The sequence below is a fragment of the Carcharhinus amblyrhynchos genome, chromosome 15 (assembly GCF_965287045.1).
Source record: "Carcharhinus amblyrhynchos chromosome 15, sCarAmb.v2.hapA, whole genome shotgun sequence".
Classification (NCBI taxonomy): Eukaryota; Metazoa; Chordata; class Chondrichthyes; order Carcharhiniformes; family Carcharhinidae; genus Carcharhinus; species Carcharhinus amblyrhynchos.
The window spans coordinates 63,098,779-63,120,054 of record NC_137338.1 but is presented as its reverse complement, the minus strand read 5'-3'; the positions used below and the strand labels follow the sequence as shown (position 1 = coordinate 63,120,054).

At 42.9% G+C, this 21,276-nt stretch overlaps 1 protein-coding gene across 5 annotated transcripts in view; it reads right to left on the bottom strand.

Moving 5' to 3' along the window:
* The window catches only part of rai2 (retinoic acid induced 2), a 67,573-nt gene that overhangs the window by 3,454 nt on the left and 42,843 nt on the right, over positions 1-21,276 (bottom strand). Inside the window, exons 1-2 of one of the 5 annotated variants that reach the window (XM_080204050.1) lie at positions 3,619-3,658; positions 1,398-1,636 (exon numbers count right to left, since the gene is read on the bottom strand). The exons of 2 other annotated variants lie outside the window; for them this stretch is intronic. In XM_080204050.1, coding sequence (XP_080060176.1) covers positions 1,398-1,469 — 72 coding nt within the window. In that variant the 5' untranslated portion in view covers positions 1,470-1,636; positions 3,619-3,658. Of the gene's footprint in view, positions 1-1,397; positions 1,637-3,205; positions 3,316-3,618; positions 3,659-7,218; positions 7,304-21,276 lie in introns of those variants that run through there. 2 more of the 5 variants (XM_080204051.1, XM_080204054.1) reach the window with 2 other exon arrangements.

The following is a 21,276-nucleotide window of genomic DNA, read 5'->3' as shown; positions in this document are numbered from 1 at the left end:
ATTCCTTTAGCCTCAAGAGTGACATCTTCTTCTTGAAATCAGTTCAGTCTAAGGAGGGGCTGCCCCGTGATCAGAAAAGGGCAGGCCCCAAACAGGAGCCCCTCCCCCCACCCCTTCCTCCCAACCCTTTAAACATTTCAGGCTTCTTGCTCCCACCCTGCTGCCCTAGCCAAATATTTCATGACATGGGCAACGTATTATCAGAGTCAATTGACTTGATAACAAGCCCAATTCACCCTGAATTGTTCAATTAGTTGGTGGGTAGGTGGGCAGCTGATTTTGGCACACACCCACTCCCCCTGCCTCTTGGGGGTGCAGGAAGGTGGCAGGAGGATGCTCACCTTATTTTGTGTGAGGAACCCCCACAGTAAATACTCCCGCCACTGGCACATGAAATCAGCTCGGAAGATGTGAACCTGTCTCGGTTGAGGATTTTTTTCCTGAACTGGAATTGTGATCATTCCTATAGCTAGGATAATCAAATCATCATGAGCTTGAACAGAGTCTATTGCAGGAGTGAAGGAAAGGTGTGTGAAACAATAGGGTAGAGTTTGTCGCTCAATTATGGATACCTTTGCGCCAATATTGATAAGCAGCGACATTAAAATGCCAATAATCCTTAAAATGACCTGGTGTATAAATAAACTTTAAGCTTTACCATCCAGGCTGATACATACATGCCATATTTTGCTCTCAGGAATAGATTTTACCACATGTCAAATTGACATCTTTGAGGACCTGTACACCTTTGAAGGGATTCCTTTCTAAGCATGAGTTACACTTCTCCCCCTAAGCTGGATATGATGTTGTGCATTGTTGGAAACCTCTACAATTTGAGTACATATTTACATAAGAACATAAGAAATAAGAGTAGTAGGCCATCTAGCCCTTCGAGCCTGCCCCGCCATTCAGTAAGATCATGGCTGATCTGTCGTGGCTCAGTTCCACATTCCCGCCCTCTCCCCATAACCCTTAATCCCCTCGCTTATCAAAAACCCATCAACCCGCGTCTTAAAAATATTTAGCGAGGTAGCCTCCACCACTTCAATGGGCAGAGAATTTGAGAGTATCTGACTGTGATGGGGCAAGTGTTGATGAGACTGCTCAGTCTCTTTATCTCTAATCCTTGCATTTGAGTCAGTTGGGCAAGCTGTGTCCGTAACTCTGCGTCTGAAAGTGCATTTCTGCATAATCTCTTTAATTCAAAAAATAGCGTTTTCAGTTTGGACTGCCAACGTCATGGCTTTATCCAATGTTAAATCAACATTCTCCATGAAGAGGTGTTCCTTCATTCGTAGAGTTGAAATTTTTTTCAGGAAGTTGGTCATAAGTTAGCTCATTAGTGTGCCAAATGTACATGTTGAAGCCAACTGCTAGGTATTGTTTTATGGACTTACCATTTCCCTCTGGCAGAACGTATATCGTTCGACCAGCACACTTCTCTTTGGTGTGAAGTGTTTTTCAAACATGCTTACAGCCTTATCAATTGTAGGTGTATCTTGAATGCTTGCTAGCCTTCAGTCCTGATGCAATGGACGAGCATTACCTTCTCACAGGCTGTAATGGACCTCCATACTCACTGCAAGCATGTAGGTGTTGAACCCTGAAGTCCATCAATACCACTGCATGGATGGATCTCCCAGTAAAGAAAGGAAAGATGTAGAAGATAATTTGAACTATTGTTTGTTTTTGTCACCAGATATTGTGTTTTGTGTCTCAAAGGTATGAAGAGATGACTCTTACTAAATTCTATGTGCGAACAAGACTTTATTACAAATGCTGTTAAAGTGCCTGCTGCCTGAAACTTCCAGCTTAATTTCTCTTTTATTCACCACACCCCCAGCTTGACTCACAACACATTTAACTGACTGGCACAGTCAAACACCCAATAAGTGAGCACAGTACATGCAACACCAGGCAATAACCATCTCCAATTAGAGAAAATCTAATCATCTATCCATAACATTTAACATGATGGTTAGGGCCACCATGACCATTGGGGTCACTATTGACCAGAAACATAACTGGACAGCCACAAAGAGACTAGAGAGGGCTACAACAGCAGGTCAGAGTTTGGGTATCCTCTAGTGAAGGACTTTCCTCCTAACTCTTCAAAGTCTTTCACCATCTACAAGTCACAAGTCGGGAGTGTGATGAAACACTCTTCACTTGCCTGAGCGAGTGCAGCTCCAACAACACTAAAGAAGCACCACATCATCCAGAGGAACAAAGTTCTTTGGATTAGTACCCCATCTGCCACCTTAAATATTCACACCCTCTACCAACCAACATATTATGGCACCAGTGTGTACAGTATACAAGATGCACTCAACATCTCATCTAGGTGTCATTGACAATATCTCTCAAATCCATGACCTATACCACCTGGAAGCAAAAGTACTGCAGGTGCATAGGAACACTATCCAAATTCTCTTCCAAGTCACAACGATGTCACGCTATTCTTTCATTATCTCATTATCGCTGGATCTAAGTCATAGTGCATTCCTAATTGCATTGTGGATGTATCTACACCACATGCATTGCAGAAGTTCAACAAGGTGGCTTACCACCACCTTGTCAGGGACAATGCAGGATGGGCAACAAGTACTGGGCTTGCCAGCAGCGTTCAAATGCCATGAACGAGGGGAAAAAAAATCATCATTGTCAAATGCATTGGCACAGCCTGAACCAGTTATTAAAATTAAAACATTTTGATGATTGCTCGTGTGTTTTGAAAAGAAAAGTCCCAACTTCTATTAGAAATTAGAAACTTTTATTGTTAAAAGGCGGTCTCTAAACTAAGTGGAAATTTTGTGTTAATGGCATGTTAACTTACTGAACCAAACATTCACACCTCTAATACCCCAGGCATGGATTTCTTGTCAGCATTTGCTTATATTCATCAGTGAAGTGAGACAACCTGAGCTGAAGACTTCTCCAAGACTTCAGCAAATATTAATATTGTGACTTTGACACAATGAAATAAGGCACTTCACCAGAGATTATAAAGTGAAGTTATAAAAAATTATAAAATAAAAATTATAAAGTAAAATTAGATGCTGAACCACAAAAATTATAAAGTAAAATTAGACCACAGAAGGCCAAGTAGATGGCCAACAGCGTAAGACACGCACAGAAGTATTCATGGCCACTGATCAGAGACAGAACTAGTCCAGTTTTAAAAAACCTGCCAGCAGGTTCCTACCTTTTTTGCCTCAGCAGATGACAGCTGTGTGGTGTGAATCCCAAAAAAGCAGAGCAAATAGAAACAGCGAAAGCGGGCAAAAATCCATCTTTTATTTGTGTGAAATTGAGTCGATTATACCAAGACTCCATTGTGCAACCTTACTTTGAAATTAAATGCTTGGCTGTCAGTCAACAGCAACTAGAGCCCAAAGAAAATTGAAAGCAAGTGAACATTTATACTGCTCTGACACTTCTGAGCTCTGCTAAACTGCCTCAAAGTGCTGAAGTTACTTATATTTAGATCTTATCACTCTTAGAAAGTTATTTTATAATCCAAGCACGAGCTTGTAAAATGATCTCTTTAAAGTGTTTGTAATCATTAGGTTGCGCTGCTCAATTAGTGTGCTATAGGTTTTTTTGTAAATTACTCACCGCCTCTCTCATCTTAAAATGTTGGATTATTTCAGTTGCTTCCAGGTCTCCATTCAGTTCCTTCTGTGACCCATGTAAGGACTGGCTATCCAATTTTCCATTTCTGCAGAGGAACATTTGGTCTCCACTAACTTCCTGAGCACCAGAAAGATTCTCAGAAGATATTTGAGTCGGAAATCATTAGCAAGAAAATCTTGCCTATTCTCAAATGGAGACAAAGGGCAGGATTTTCCAAAAACAGCACAGAGGGCTGGAGGAGGTGAGAGAAGTTGTGTGAAAGTCGCTGGTTTCACAGCTGTCTCTCTCACCAGACCAAACAGCACTCTGTACAATTTCAAAGTGTTGGCGAGGATCACACAGCTAACTTGGCAGGGACGGCCTAACCTCACTGGCAGCCAGGGTTCTGAGATCAGGGTGCCGTTTTTAAAAGGTCTCAAATTCAAAGTAAAGGCCTGCCCCCACCCCACCACACCCCCATCCCTCCATCATTGTGGCATGGGGCTTCAGATGCCCCCCCACCTCCCACCATTTACAGCATCGGGGGCACCCCCCCCTCATGCCCTTACCATCATTGGCATCCCAAAATGATGGGAACCCAACCCTCCCATGTTGCCCCCTGGTGGAAGCCCCATGCCCCCAGGCCCTGCCCCGACAGTGCTCACCTGGCAATGTCAAACTGGCAGTTGGTACTATCAGTGTGCCAGGAGGAGGTTCCAGGGCACTGTCCAGTTTTGTACCTCACCAGCTGGGGGCTGCACTCGCCTCCAGGCACCCAGTGCGGTCATCAAGACTGGTTTTCGTTTTTGGAAGCCGATAGTGATTCTTGGGACATCGCTGAAAGCTACAGCGTTAAACAGTTTAAACATATTGAAATGAATTCAGATTTATGATAATCAGGTTCATGCCCAAAAATGGAAGGACCTGGGAATATCATGTTCTGTGTTCTGGCTGGTGGACTTCCCATTATGGCCCTCATGGGATTTGTATCTGTCGCAAACTGACCTGGGACAATTAGAATCATAGAATCCCAACAGTGCAGGAGGAGGCCATTTGGCCCATCAAGTCTGCACCGACCACAATCCCACCGATTCCTGTAACTCCACACATTTACCCTGCTAATCACCTTGACACTAGGGTCAATTTAACATGGCCAATCTACCTAACCTGCACATCTTTGGACGAGGGAGGAAACCAGAGCACCCGGAGAAAACCCACGCAGACACGGGGAGAATGTGCAAACTCTACACAGACAGTGACACGAGGCCAGAATTGATCCTGGGTCCCTGGCACTGTGAGGCAGTAATGCTAACTCTGTGCCACCATGCCATCCTGATGTGAGTGGTGGTGACTAGTGAGGAGAGATCCTCAGTGAGTGGGGGGGAGAGACAATGGGAAGTGGGGGAGCCTTGGACAGGGAGTGATTTGGCAGCGGGTCCCAAAATCCATGGGAGGGTGGGGGAGATGCGACAGGAGACTTCCCAGTACACTGAGAGATCATGACTCCTGCCCCTAAAGCACTGCAGCCAGTTTCCCCGGTAGGATTAGACTCTGTTCCCTCCCCCTGCTGGTGAGAATTGTATTGTAGCACTCTTTGTTGACAGTGTCATAAGACTACATTTTGCAACTTGCTCAGAAAACCAGTCTGAAACTGTCCCATTTTGTCGCTTATTCAGCATTTAGAAATTTTTTGAGAAGTTTGCCATTAGCTGTGGTCATCAAACTACAGGTAATTGTACCTGGAAGAGACCTTTCCTGAAAGTAGGCTTTTGCAACAATAACTAGAGGTGAGATTCTTCCCACTTAGAAAGGATAGCAGGACTCGAGGACACACCCTCAAGATAAGGAGGGGGGACAGTTTAGATCAGAGTTGAGGAGGAACTTCTTCACTCAAAGGGTGGTGAATCTCTGGAATTCTCTGCCTGTTGAAGTGGTGGAGGCTGCCTCGCTAAATATATTTAAGTCACGGGTAGATAGGTTTTTGATAGACAGGGGAATTAAGGGTTACGGGGAGAAAGTGGGAAAGTGGAACTGATCCACTTCAGATCAGCCATGATCTTATTGAATGGCGGGGCAGGCTCGAAGGGCTAGATGGCCTACTCCTGCTCCTATTTCTTATGTTCTTATGTCAGTGTTGCCATTTTGGTGCAGAGTAGAAATTATTACTTAAAATGAGCCAGCAAGCTCGTAATTTTTCCCGGGTTTCACAGTACATTTGTGAATTTTATTAGGAGATGACTGGAAAGCCTCTTTAATTTCTGGAAACAATGGATCCTTGGGAAGCATACTTTATTCTATTCTCTCCAAACTTCCATTTGACATAAATTCATCGAATGTGAGTCTTCACATCATTAAGAACTTTTTTCTTTTCCATCTTCCAGTCATAGAGGAAAATTAATGATTCGTACTGTTATATTCCATCTCCGGGCAGCATGGTGGCACAGTGGTTAGCAATGTTGCCTCAGAGCTCCAGGGATCCGGATTCAATTCCGGCCTTGGGTGACTGTGTACAGTTTGCACCTTCTCCATATACCCGTGTGGGTTTCATCCGAGTGCTCCGGTTTCCTCCCACAGTCAAAAGATGTGCAGGTTAGGTGGATTGGCCACGTTAAATTGCTTCTTACTGTCAGGAGGATTAGCCAGATAAATATGTAGAGTTATGAGGACAGGGCTTGGGTGGGACTGTTGCCAGAGAGTTGGTGCAGGCTTGATGGGCTGAATGGCCTTCTTTTGCACTGTAGGGATTCTCTCTCATCCGACAAAATATTCCTACTTTCTGGATTTTATATTCATAGAGCTTGAATTAAACATTGTTCTTTTTCCTCAAGGATTGGATTGCTTTGCAATTCCGTTAGGAGAGGGATCTTACATGTTTTGGGGGTAAAAAGCTGAGATTATTATGTTCATCTTGAGAGAGATATGAAAATGGCACTATGAAATCAAAATCTACACACCATTTTCATGTTTATTTTTCTGTGTTGTGCAGCCAATGAAAGCTACATCACAGCACAATTCCCACTCATTAATGCCATGGAAACTGTAATGGTGCCAATGAAGGCAAAGTCCAGAGCCAATTTGTGTGCTCAGAATGCTAGCTCCATAGAAAACTCTTTAGCATGCATAATAACAGATCAATCAATGTTTAATATGTCATTCCTTGTTAATTAGGAGACTAGTTTCAGCAAAGCTACAATCCCAAGCCTCTGTAAATCCAGCGTTAGCAAATTAACTTACAGCCTCTTAACAAATTCCACACTACTGCACAAATCAGTACAAAATGTTACTGTGTCGTATTTGATGAATGGTGTGACTAGATTCTGCTCAAAACAATGTATGAAGTATTGTTCTTCTAATTAATCACCAAGTTTATGGAAAACTAATTCAGCTAATTTTAATCTTAATTATGCAATTTTATCCATAAACTGCTAAACTATAATACTCCACGTTGTGATCCCAGCAAACTTGCACTTTTTGCTTGGAATTTGAATCTCACGTGGCACAGTGATGCAATGATTAGCACTCCTGCCTCACAGTCCAAGGAACCCGGGTTCGATTCCCGGCTTGGGTCACTGTCTGTGTAGAGTTTACATGTTCTCCCCATACCTGCATGGATTTCCTCTGGGTTCCTCCCACAGTCCGAAAGACATGCTGATTAGGTGCATTGGCCATGCTACATTCTCCCTCAGTGTACCTGACCAGGCAGCGGAGTGTGGCGACTAAGGGATTTTCACAGCTACTTCACTGCAGTATAAACATACTTGTGACAATAATAAGTAATCTTTAACTTTAACTTTAGATCTCACTTGAATAGAAGCATGGAGTTTTCACAGCCAAGAATCTCTGGAGCCATTCAATAATAGTCTGAAGCTCCAGATTCTGGATTCCTGCCCATATTCCATTTTACAACCTGGCCAGCACATGAACTTGGGCCAGCTTCTCCAAGATTTGTGGTTCACGGCCCTCAGAGAAATGGTGAACCGTGATCTGGATTCAGGAATCTTTTGAAATATAAGTTCAAAAAATCAAACCCATGCCTCCCTGCCACTCCCCGTGGCCCCTCATACTCTCCATGCCAACTCAATGCCAACTCATTCCCCCAGTCACCCAGTACCAACTGCCTTAACCAACTCAGTACCAACTAATGACGCTCCCATTCACGCAGTATGCACTATGCACAGAATCGATAAGCCATAATCAGCCAACAAGGGCAAGTGTGGGACTTCTGAGGAAAAAAAATTTGGAAATGTTCTTTGAACCCAGATGGACTTTCTACCTGCCTGGCTGACAGTCCAGACAAATAAAAATATGAGCTTAACAGGAATTTTGACAAGCAAAGTGAATTTTTCATTATGCCTGACTGATACCTTTAAGTAGTTATAGTGAGCAAATTGTTCTTTCTGTGGTCTCCTTTGTAAAGTTTTGTAAAGCTTTTATGTAGTTATCATAAGTAAAGCTTACATTAACACTGCAATGAAGTAACTGTGAAATTCCCCTAATTGCCACAGTCCAACACCCGTTAAGGTTAACATAGAACATTACAGCGCAGTACAGGCCCTTCGGCCCACGATGTTGTGCCGACCAGTGGATCCAATCTAATGACCCTCTAACCTAAACTATTCCAATGTTATCCATATGCCTATCCACTGACCATTTGAACGCCCTTAAAGTTGGCGAGTCCACTACTGCTGCAGGCAGGGCATTCCACGCCCTTACTACCCTCTGAGTAAAGAACCTACCTCTAACATTTGTCTATATTTATCACCCCTCAGTTTAAAGCTATGTCCCCTCGTGTTAGCCATCACCATCCGAGGAAAAAGGCTGTCACTGTCCACTCTATCTAACCCTCTGATCATCTTGTATGCCTCAATTAGGTCACCTCTTAACCTTCTTCTCTCTAATGAAAACAACCTCAAGTCCCTCAGCCTTGCCTCATAAGACATTCCCATGATACCAGGCAACATGCTGGTAATGCACATAACCAGCACATCTTTCAGAATGTGGGAGGAAACCGGAGCACCCAGAGGAAACCTATGCAGACATGGGGAGAACATGCAAACTCCACACAGACAGTAACACAAGCCAAGAATCCAACCAGGTTCCTGGCGCTGTGAAACAGCAGTGCTAACCACTGTGATACTGTGCTGCCCCATTTTGCCAATGTTTGAATGATTAATCGGACAATATTAAGAGGTACAAAGTGTTTGAACCATCTGTTATTGACAAATTTATAGGGTTATCAGAACAGCAGCATTCTTTAAAGAACAGTTCTAAGTAGGTGATCTTTTTCTTAGCAGTTTCACACTTGCCATTGTTATTATATGGCCCCCTAGGTTATGTAACATAATCCACACCGCTAACTAGGTGTGGATTGAGTTTGCATGGGAAGTATGAGGAGCCATGGGGAGTGGGTGTGGCAGCTGAGGTGATGTGAGGAGTGAGGGCTTTTATTATGACAGGGGCGAAATCCCAGGGAACCGAGGTGGGCTTTCTAACCAGCCACCTTTGATACTCGCCCACTCCCACGGCGTCTGGGTTTGGAAGGCCCGACTCCATCCTACACCCATCTCCCTAAAGCGCGATTTGGAGTTCTTTAAACCGAGGCAAATCTGGAAAATATTTCAACTCAAGCCTTGGCAGAGAAAATCTGACCCCATAATGGAAAACAGAAGTAAGGAAGTCATGTAAAACTTTTATAAATGACTGGTTAGACCCCAGCTGGAGTGTTGTGTCCAATTCTAGGCACTGCAATTTAGGGAGGAAAGCAAAGGCTTGGAAAGGGTGATTCAGCAGGGAACAGTGATTTCAGTTAGGTGTGGAGGTTACAGAAGCTGCTGTTGTTCTCTTTAAAATTAAGCAAAGGCAGTGGAGGCGGAGTGGGGGGGTGGGGGGGGGGGGGTGGCGGTGCGGAGATGGGGGGGGAACTCTTTCCATTGGCAGAAAGGTCAGTGAAAAGGATGCAAATGTGTGGTGACTGGCAAAAATACCAGAGAGGAGATGGGGAGGATTTATTTTACAGAGCAAGTTATTGTGATGTGTAATGTCTGAGAGGGTGATGGAAGCAAGTTCAAGAGTAACTTTCAAAGGGGAATTAGAAATATATTTTGTTGCAGGGGTATGGACAAAGACCAGGAGAGTGAGGCTTGTATGGAGCGTAAACATTGGTTCAAAATTCCTGTTACTGCACTGTAAATATTATGCAATCAGACAGCTCTTACAAAGGCAAATTAGGCCGAGTGGGCTCTTGCACCACAAGTCTAAGATTCTGACATAAGCATTAATGTGCAGTTCTTGCCGTTTGAATCCCAGTGATCAACTGTTACCCTCATTTGGCTTTAGGTACTCTGACAGTGAGTGCCAGATTCTCCGACCTCACCCATGGCTGGGATTCTCCAGCCCCGTTGCAGTGAATGGAGATTTGGCTAAGGGCCAAATTCTTCGTTCAGGCTGGTGGCAGTAGTCGGGTGTGAATGGCCTGAAAGCACAGTACAGCACTGTGAAGATGGGATAAAATAGTTGTGGTGAAATTAGGTAACCAAAATACAGAATGCATTAACAAATTTATCACAGATAAAAAAAAAGCGCCAGAAGGTGCTTTGGAATTAATCTCTGCTTTTAAGCCTAGAAATTTATTTGAAGGATATGTAAATAGTTCAGACCCCTTATGCAACTATTTAAACCTTTTCTTCCATTTTCAAGACACAATTGCCTTCAAGGAAGAAATAACAGAGGAAGATTTCCTCTATGCGTCGCATGTAATGGACTCATAGATGGGTCAGTGATTTACCACAAACAAAATCTTACTTCTGTACACGTTTAATACTGATTGAATTACAGTATGGTTATATTGCACTTCTGAGAATTGAGAATGCAGTGCTAGTGCTAACATAAAGTTATACTATCTTTCCTACAACATTCTCTGCTAACCCCGAACTAAGGCTGGATGAGAGTGTCTTTTTATAGTCAATATCAGAAACTTCAGTGTGGTCGACTGATCTTATTTAGATTGCTTTTAACATAAATGTTTAAAAAGCTGGTGTTGTACCTTTGCATTAGGCCCCAGCACTTTGAGGTTACTGGCCTGTCCTTCTTCTGCCCAGCTCGCAAATGGCACCTCAGAGCAGGTATGATGTGGAAAGTGGCTGCTAATTCTCCCATTTGGTTCCCAATTAGTGCTGCACGCAAACATTTTAATGTCTTTATCTAACCTTGCCTGAGGAAGGCACACAATAATGTACATGTCATGCAAATCATTGTCAAGGATCTCTACTCGAATGTCCTTTAAAACTAAAGTATAGCTTAAGGACAATGCTCCCAGGTGAACCTTGTGCCACTGTTTGAACAGCTACTGTTTATGTGACTGAAATTGGACTTGGGCCCCATGCTAGTGGCCAGTCAGTGCATCAGGTGAAGCATGAGGCCCATGCCAAATTCAGCAGCACATCTGCATCTGAGCAGTGAGCTGCAAATATTCACTGAGCGTCCTGATCGACAAGCACTTTGTGTTTGATTTGATGAGTCTTGGGTATGGGTGTAGACAAGAAGGGAGGTTCCAGCAATCATGACACAATGGGGGGAATTTTCCCATCCTGCCTGCCACGTGCACAGGACACGTTGACGCCCGACGCGATTGTCTGATCTTGGGACGAGCGTGGTCGGAAATTTCCACCCAATGTCAGATTAAGTCTCAAAGTGGCTCAGCAAAAACACTTTCACTTCTGGGGTAGAAGGCTATGCATTCAAGACCAGTTTCAGAGATGTGACAATCCAATGCAGTCATAAGGCAGTGCTGCATCAGAGGTGCTATCTTTTGGTTAAATGTTTAAACCATGTCTTGTTTATCCACTCAGTGCACACCGAAGAACCCAAGGCAAGATTTCAAGAAGAGCAGGGAGATCTCCCATGACAAATATTTATTCCTCAACTAAATCACTAAAACCAATTATCTGAGCATTATCTCATTGTTGTTTGTGGCTTCCTGTTGTGCACAGATTGGCTACATAAACAGACACGATATCCAGTTTAATGATGAATGATTCTGAAAGGAAAAGCATCACATCTAATCCAGAGTGGAATTCTTACGATGATATATAGCCAAAGAGACGCAGAATGAATTCAATGCCAGAGACAATGGGTGGAATTTTTCCATGCCTCCCGTCACGGAATTCGTAATGGACGGGACAGAAGATCCAGGGGACCATGGAAAAGTCTGTTGGCGTCGAGCAGGAGTTTGAGGCTTTGGGGCAAGTGTGCAGCCGGAAAATGTCGCCCAATGGATGTGATCTTCCAGCTCTTCATAGAGGATTTTCTGGTTTTGCTGACAGTGCAGCCCCGCTGCGAATTTCCTGGGCCAATGGCGTGCCACCTCCCACTGCTGGAAACAATATCTTAGGAAGGCCAGAGAACCTGGTGAATGAATCTGACGGCCTTTGAAACATTTTCATTCTGTTTAAGGTTATCTTTGTGCAATTAATTTATTCAATCAACTGTACCCCCACATCAATTTAATATGAATTGACAATGTTTTTTCCCCACATTACAAGATGCCGACTGCCCACATCTACATTTTACATTCAGCGGATAAATCGACTCATTTGTGGAACAATTTTTGGAGGCTTCAAAAATCAACATGAACAGTAGTACCTTCCTCCTGCTCTCAAATCATCGTGCCCACACTTGATCTTCTGCTTACAATGGTGATGCTTTCTTACCAGCTCACACCAAGATATAATAAACCCATACCACTGTTTGAGTGCTGCTCCCCTGTCAGACATAAGAGCCAGCACCTTCAAATAAAGTGTGGACCACCAGCATGCAAATTACAGCTTCCAGCAGGCATCATTAGTATTGGTTATGAGAAATTAGCCGCATGAAAAATCCTGCTCCCAATACCAAACAAATTTGAACTCCTCCAACTCAATTATGGGGCTTTCATCTGACCTGATCCCTTAAAAGTTGCTCTTATATTCAATGCACTAGCCTTGCCTGGACTTTGCCAGTAAGTTTATTTATTAGTGTCACAACTAGGCTTACATTAACACTGCAATGAAGTTACTGTGAAAATCCCCTAGTTTCCACATTCTGGTACCTGTTCGGGTACACCGAGGGAGAATTTAGCATGGCCAATGCACCCAACCAGCATGTCTTTTGGACTGTGGGAGGAAACAGGAGCATCCAGAGGAAACTCACATGGACAGAGAGAGAATGTGCAGACTCCACACAGACAGTGACCCAAGCTGGGGATTAAACCCAGATCCTTGGCGCCATGAGGCAGCAGTGCTAATCACTGTGCTACCATGCCACCCTATGGCAGTCTCAAAACCAATATATAATGCTAATTGAACAATGATTCACTTATACTGTTCTTTCTGAATTGACCAGTTGTCATAATGTCCATCAAAGATTGTGGAGATCGTAAAATTTCTATGATTGCCACATTAAAGAAACTCAATATTCTTGGAGAAATATTAAACATTATTCTTGATACTGTTTTGATTTTGGTTGGCACTAAAAAGGAAGATGGATGTTCTTTGATATTGTTTAAAATCATCTTTTGTTAAGCATGATCTAACCCTCACTATAAAGGGGTGTTATTTTGTCATATTTTCATCAGATTACTTTCTCATATAAATATATCTCACCACACAATGAAATAATTAGATAGTCAATAAAAATATGAAGCTGATTTATCAAAACTAATTTGAAAATTCCCAAAACAGTGGGTGCATGGTGGCACAATGGCTAACACTGCTGCCTCATAGCACCAGGGACCAGGTTTGATTTCAGCCTTGGGTGACTGTCCGTGTGAGTTTGCACATTCTCCTCAAGTCTGTGTGGGTTTCCTCCGGGTGCTCAGTTTCCTTCACAGTCCAAAGATGTGCTGGTTAGATTAACTGGCCATGCTAAACTTAAGTTGTCATTTTGTGACCCAAGATTAGGGGGAATAGTGGGGTTAGCATGTGGAGTTACAGGGAAAACTTGGGTAAGAGTTGGTGCAGAGTTGATAGGCAGTGTACAGATGCTATGATTGAATGATTCTAAGAAATTAAATAAAAGTACTTGCCTATTACAAAAGAAACTATGAAGTATGTTTAATCTTGAGCTAATCCCTACTGCATGCAATTAGAAAGTACACTTTAATTTTCTTGTTACATTAAAAGTATATGGCATACATATGGCAAGGAGTCAGCTTTCTAAATAAGTCGACTATACACTCTCATTTACAATGGAAGGTACATTTGCAAGTATCAACTAATTAATTCCATCTGAGTTCAGCTTCTACACCAAGTATACCCAACCACATGAATGTAAGATTTTGGGACAATTTTGACCTTGTGAAGTAATGTAACGCAGGCGATAATGGGTGGTCAGTCTAGTTTAAATCTCTGCCATTGACTTTAATCAGAATTAATGTCAGAAGAGATAAAATGCCTGACGTAAAATCAAAATGACCCCCTTTGCTGCATTTTTGGGTATGTCATTAGAGCAGATTTTCCTGCTGTACACATGGCATAAAGTCTTGCCTGGGTACAATGCACATATGGAAATTGGGCAGATAATTCTATGCTCTTACCAGAGCCTCCTGGATTATCTGTCCCTTTAAGTTATGTGTCTAAAGTGGAAAGGTTTTTCTTTGCAAGACATTAACTTTCCTCCTACTTATTATGGCAAATGCCTAATGATTCATGCCACTAGCAACTTGGTGAGGAAAAGGAGGCATCATACATGATCTCTCCATTATAATATGCAGGGGGATCATTTCAAATTTCTAGCCATTCGCCCATGGGCATCTTTGTGACATTCAAAGATCTTTAACGCTTAAAAAGTGGTGCCGAGTGCATGCCTGTATTTCTTGTGCTCCGATTGCACTCCTGAACATAAATTCATCTGTTTCTGTAGGGTCAATACTAATGCCCTCTTGTCATCTCTAAATTTATTTTCAAGCCCTTCAGTTTCCTAAGAAATGTCATTAATCTATTTAACAGTGTTAATATCTTTTTGTTCAATATACATCACTTAACCTTGATAAATCAAATTTTAATATGGTTACTTGCTTTCACACAACTTTTCTGGGGTGGGGGGGTGCTCAGTATAATCAATGATACACCTTGAGCAGCATATTCTTTGTTAGGAACTTGAGTTGTATGGAAATTCAATTTGATTTTAGAATTTTGAATATTTGTTCAATGATTTCTTAAAGCAGATTTGTAGGAGCACACAAATTTACAAATAGTGCATTCTTGGACATGTTACAATTAATGCAGGATTAATATGTCATTCAGAATAAAGCCCACAGTAACAGTGTGGCAACACAGGTGACCTTGTAACAGGCACATGAGTAATGTTCTATAACCCAATAAAACTGTGCACTGTGTAAACTGGAGCCCTGATGGGGGAGTGCATGATGTAGAAAGACCCACTTTACTAATTATGGGTCTTTCACATTGTTTAGATTGCATAAGGGAACAGAGAAATGTTATTCATGAGTCATAAGGGAAATGGTGTCTAAATAGGGATGCACTGAATGTGTGGCAGACAGTAATATGAGAGGTTAACACCGTCTCCAAAATTCACCGCAACTGGATGAATGCACAGAAGAAGATGTCAAAGTAAGCAGAGGAGATTATAGTTAATGATGTCATGTTACTATACATAGATATGGCTATCCTTGAATTTCACTTTGCCATATATGGGTGTAAGCGTCAGTCTTTTACATTAGTGGAAGTTATTCTCCACAATCTTTGGAGTGGTTGCACATAAGGAATATTTACATTTACCCGTTACTTCGATATAAATTAAACACAAAAGAGAGAGACTTGATGGGACAACTTCTGGACTGTTATGACAAATTGGAAAAAGTCCACCTGCTTACTAGCAGCTGAGAAATATTGTAGAGAAATTTGTGTCTGTGTTACACTCCAGACAGCTGTAAAGGATTGACAAAGAGGTGGAAATCTATTGGCATCACATTGCCATATAATAAAAGCAAGAGTTCTGAAGAAGAGTCATATTCAACTCAAAATGTTAATTGTGTTTCTCTTGCCACAGATGCTGAACAATCTGCTGAGTATTTCCAGAATTTCCAGAGTTTTTATATCACCACATTGAGCCTGAGGGCAGGACAGGCAAGGATCAATGCTGGTTGGAAAATTACCCTTGACTATTTTGCTGAAATGATTCTGCCAACCATGTGGAATTCCAGTGGGAACTGTATCAGGAGCAGTGCCTCTGACACTGCTGTGTCCGGCATTCTTTGCTGTAAATGACATTGGATTATTCAGTACACCAGTCACTGGGGGAGGACGCTCCACAAATATTCCCGTCCTAAACGATGGAGCAGCCCAGTACATCAGTAAAAGATAAGGCTGAAGTATTCGCAACAATCTTCGGCTAGAAGTGACGAGTAGATGATCCATCTGGACTTCGCCCAGTGGTCCCAAGCATCTCAAATGCCAGTCCCCAGCCAATTCGATTCACTCCATGTGACATCAAGAAATGGTTGGAGGCACTGGATACTGCAAAGGCAGTGGGCCCTGATAACATTCTGGTAATAATACTCCAGAACTTGCCGCTCCCCTAGCCAAGCTCTTCCAGTACAGTTACAACAGTGGCATCTAACCAACAATGTGGAAAATTGTCCAGCTATGTCCTGCATACATAGAACATAGAACATAGAACACTACAGCACAAACAGGCCCTTCGGCCCACGAGTTGCGCCGATCACATCAACACCTATCTATAACCCCCAATCCCATAAAACCCCATATACTCATCCAGAAGTCTTTTAAAAGACCCCAGCGAGTTCGCCTCCACCACCACTGACGGCAGCCGATTCCATTCACTCACCACCCTCTGAGTGAAAAACTTACCCCTAACATCACTTCTGTACTTTCCTCCCCGCACCTTAAACCTGTGTCAAAAGGTAAATAAATCCAAAAGGTAAATAAATCCAAAAGGTAAATAAATACAAAAGGTAAATAAATCCAACGCAGCCAATTACCACCCAGTCTACTCCCGATCATCGGTAAAGTAATGGGAGAGGTCATCAACATGGAACAGGTTCTATCAAGCAACACCTGCTCAACAATAACCTGCTCAATGATGCCTAGTTTGGGATTTCACAGTAAGAAGTCTCACAACACCAGGTTAAAGTCCAACCAGTTTATTTGATAGTAAACCCACAAGCTTTCGGAAACGCTGTTCCTTCGTCAGGTGTGTGGAAGGTTCTGATCAAAGAAGGGCATATAGACCAGACACAGTCTCTATACGCAGACACTACAACAACGGATGAATGAACATCGCTCGACAATCACCAGGCAAGACTGTTCCTTTCCTGTTGGCGAACGCTTCAGCGGTCATGGGCATTCGGCCTCTGATCTTCGGCTAAACGTTCTCCAAGGCGGCCTTTACGACACACGACAGCGCAGAGTCGCTGAGCCAAGACTGATAGCCAAGTTCCACACACATGAGGATGGCCTCAACCGGGATCTTGGGTTCATTTCACGCTATCTGTAACCCCCATGACTTGCCTGATATTGCAACATCTCACTTACTGTCCTGTCTGGAGACAATACACATCTCTTTAACCTATGCCAAATACTCTCTCCACTCACATTGTCTGCATCTTTAAGACTTGAGTAGCAGGTTAGCTGTAAAGACTCGCATTCTAATCAGTATTCTGTAAACTGGTTGGACTTTAACCTGGCGTTGTGAGACTTTTCACTATGTTTACCCCAGTCCAATGCTGGCATCTCCACATCAGTTTGGGTTTTGCCAGGGTCACTCAGATCCTGACCTCATTGCAGCCTTGGTTCAAGCATGAACAAAGGAGCTGAATTCCAGAGGTGAGACGGAAGAGTTAGCCCTTGACATCAAGGCCACATTCAGCCGAGTGTGGCATGAAGGAACCCTAGCGAAACTGGAATCAATGAGCATCAGGGGGCAAATTCTCCGCTGGTTGGAGTCATACCTGGTACATAGGAAGATGGTTGAGGTTGTGGAGGGTCATCTTAGCTCCAGGACATCTCTGCAGGAGTCCCTCAGGGTAGTGTCCTAGGCCCAACAATCTTCAGCTGCTTCATCAATGACCTTCCCGCCATCATAAGGTCAGAAATGGGGATGTTTGTCGATGATTGCACAATGCTCAGGGCCAGTCGCAACTCGTCAGATACTGAAGCAGACCATGTTCAAATGCAACAAGATCTGAACAACATCCAAGCTTAGGCTGACAAGTAGCAAGAAACATTCGCGCCACACAAATGCCAGGCAATGATCATTACCAATAAGAGACACTCTAAGCACCACCCGTTGGCATTCAATAGTATAACCATCACTGAATCCCCCACTGTCAACATCTTTGGGGTCACCATTGACCAGAAACTCAACCAGATTCACCACAGTGAGCTACAAGAGTAGGTCAGAGGCTAGGAATATGGAGCCGAGTAACTCATCTCCTGACTCCCCAAAGCCTATCCACCATCTACAAGGCACAAGTCAGGAGTACTGTGCACATGCCAGGAGTACTGTGTACAGTTTTGGTCTCCTTACTTGAGAAAGGATCCCACTGGAGGGGATGCAGAGGAGATTCATGAGGTTGATTCTGGAGTTGAGAGGTTGGCTTATGAGGAGAGACTGAGTAGACTGGGGCTATACTCCTTGGAATTCGGAAGAATGAGGGGAGATCTTATAGAAACATATAAGATCATGAAGGGAATAGATAAGATAGAAGCAGGGAAGTTGTTTCCACTGGTGGATAAAACTAGAACTAGGGGGCATGGCCTCAAAATAAGGGGGAGCAGATTTAAGACTGATTTGAGGAGGAACTTCTTCACACAATGGGTTGTGGATCTGTAGAATTCCCTGCCCAGTGAAGCTGTTGAGGCTACCTCATTGAATGTTTCTAAGGCAAAGATAGATAAACTTTTGAACAGTAAAGGAATTAAGAGTTATGGTGAGTGGAGCTGAGTCCACAAAAAGATCAGCCATGATCTTATTGAATGGTGGCGCAGGTTAGAGGGGCCAGATGGCCTACTCCTGCTCCTAGTTCTTATGTTCTTATACTCCCTACTTGCCGGGATAGGTGCAGCTTCAACAACACTTAAGAAGCTTGACACCATCCAGGACAAAGCAGCTGCTGGATTGGCACCACGTCTACTAACATTCAATCCCTCCACCACCGACGCTCAGCAGCTGCAGTGTGTACTGCCTACTAGATGCACTGCAGCAATTCATCAAAGATCCTTAGACAGCACCTTCCAAACTCACAATCACTTCCTTCTAGAAGGACAAGGGCAGCAGATAAAGTCGTAGAGTCGTAGGGGTTTACAGCATGGAAACAGGCCCTTTGGCCCAACTTGTCCATGCTGCACTTTTTTTTAAACCCCGAAGCTAGTCCCAATTGCCCACATTTGGCCCACATCCCTCTACACCCATCTTACCCATGTAACTGTCTAAATGTTTATTAAAAGACAAAATTGTACCCGCCCCTATTACTACCTCTGGCAGCTTGTTCCAGACATTCACCATCTTTGTGTGAAACAATTGGTCCTCTGGACTTTTTTGTATCTCTCCCCTCTCACCTTAAACCTATGCCCTCTAGTTTTAGACTCCTCTACCTTTGGGAAAAGATATTGACTATCTAGCTGATCTATGCCCCTCATTATTTTATAGACTTCTATAAGATCACCCCTCAACCTTCTACGCTCCAGAGAAAAAAGTCCCAGTCTATCCAGCCTCTCCTTATAATTCAAACCATCAAATCCTGGAAACATCCTAGGAAATCTCTTCTGCACTCTTTCTAATTTAATAATATCCTTTCTATAATAGGGTGACCAGAACTGTACATAGTATTCCAAGTGTGGCCTTATCAACGTCTTATACAACTTCAACAATACGTCCCAACTCCTGTATTCAAATGTTCTGACCAATGAAACCAAACATGCAGAATGTTTTCTTCACCACCACATTTACAAGGAGCCATGAACCTGTACCCCTAGATCTCTTTGTTCTGTACCTCTCTTAACTGAATAAGTCCTGGTTCAATCTACCAAAATGCATCACCTCTAAATTAAACTCCAGCTGCCATTCGTCAGCCCACAGGCCCAATTGATCAAGATCGTGTTGCGATCCAAGGTAACTTTCTTCACTGTCCGCTATGCCACCAATTTTGATGTCATCTTCAAACCTACTAACCATGCCACCTATATTTCAGCCAAATCATTAATATAAATGATAAATAACAGTGGACTCAGCACTGATCCCTGAGGCACAGACCTGGTCACGGACCTCCAGTTTGAAAAACTGATAAATGGGAACACCACCACCTGCAAGTTTACCTCCAAGCCACTCATCATCCTGACTTGGAAATATCGTTGCTGGGTCAAAATCCTGGAATTTCCTCCCTAAAGGCATTGTGGGTCAACCCACAGAATATGTTTCAAGAAGGCAGCTCACTACCACCTTCTCAAGGGCAACTAAGGATGGGCAATAAATGCTGGCCAGCCAGTGATGCCCATGTCCCACAGAATAAAAATAGTCCAAATATGAAGGATGTATTTTTTAAAATTATGTGGACAATGTTAATAAGACCAGCATTTATTACCCATTCCAAATTTCACTTTAGAAGGTAGTGGGGTGCTGCTATCTTACGAACAATTGAGTGCCTTGCTAAGCCAGTCAAGAGGGCAGTTAAGAGTCCAGAATCACACATAGGTCAGGCCAGATAAGGATGGCAGATTTCTTTGCCTGAAGGACATAGGTCAATGATTTTCCGACAATCCAGCAGTTTCACAGTGACCATTACTGACCATCGCTTATTTTTCTAAATTTTTTAATTGACTGAATTCAAATTTCCCAGCTATTGTCTAATTGTAGGCAAAAAATGACAGGAATCACATCAAGCAATGTATTTCCTATCGTTTGCAGTTTTGCAATGCCAGACGCTGAGAATAAATCTCAGAATCCGCCGCTGCTGTAGGTGGTGGAGATAGTTAGCAATGAATTGCCCAGGTTATGGTACTTTTAGAAATATTTTCCATTGCTTCAATCAGCACATGCTAAAGCAGCAACAGTCACCTGAGGTATACTACAGCCAAATTGTGAGTCCCTCCAAAATGGAGGCTATCGATAGCTTGCCTATTGATGCAATTGACTGATCTCATGAAATTGGCTGGAATCAGTGGCGGGCAAAACTCCCAACAGGGCTAAAGGCATGCTAGGATTTCACAAAAACTGAAAATTGTGCCAGTCGTTCTCAGTTTTGGAAGCCATACAGGGACAGACTGGAGATTTGTTAATATACTACTAGTAATGAGAGACAAAAAAAAAACACGAGTAAAACTGGGATTCTTTTCATTAGAACATCAAAGGTAAAGTGATGATCAGGCAACAAGGGGCAATTATTTCTACTGTCTGATGCACCTATAATTAAAGCTCGCTTCTAGAATCAAAGAGTTATAATAACTGCTCCTCCCTATTGTTACCAAAGTGTGAATTTCTCCCGTAAAAATGTAGATTACGCGTGACTAATGTTTAAAATCACTCATCAAAAGTCACTGATCAGTAATGCTATGGTGCAAAAATAGACTTGTGGTTGTTTTTCTAATCATTCCATCCACAAATGAAATACCGCTCCACTTGAATGTCATTAGTAGTAAATAGCTAATG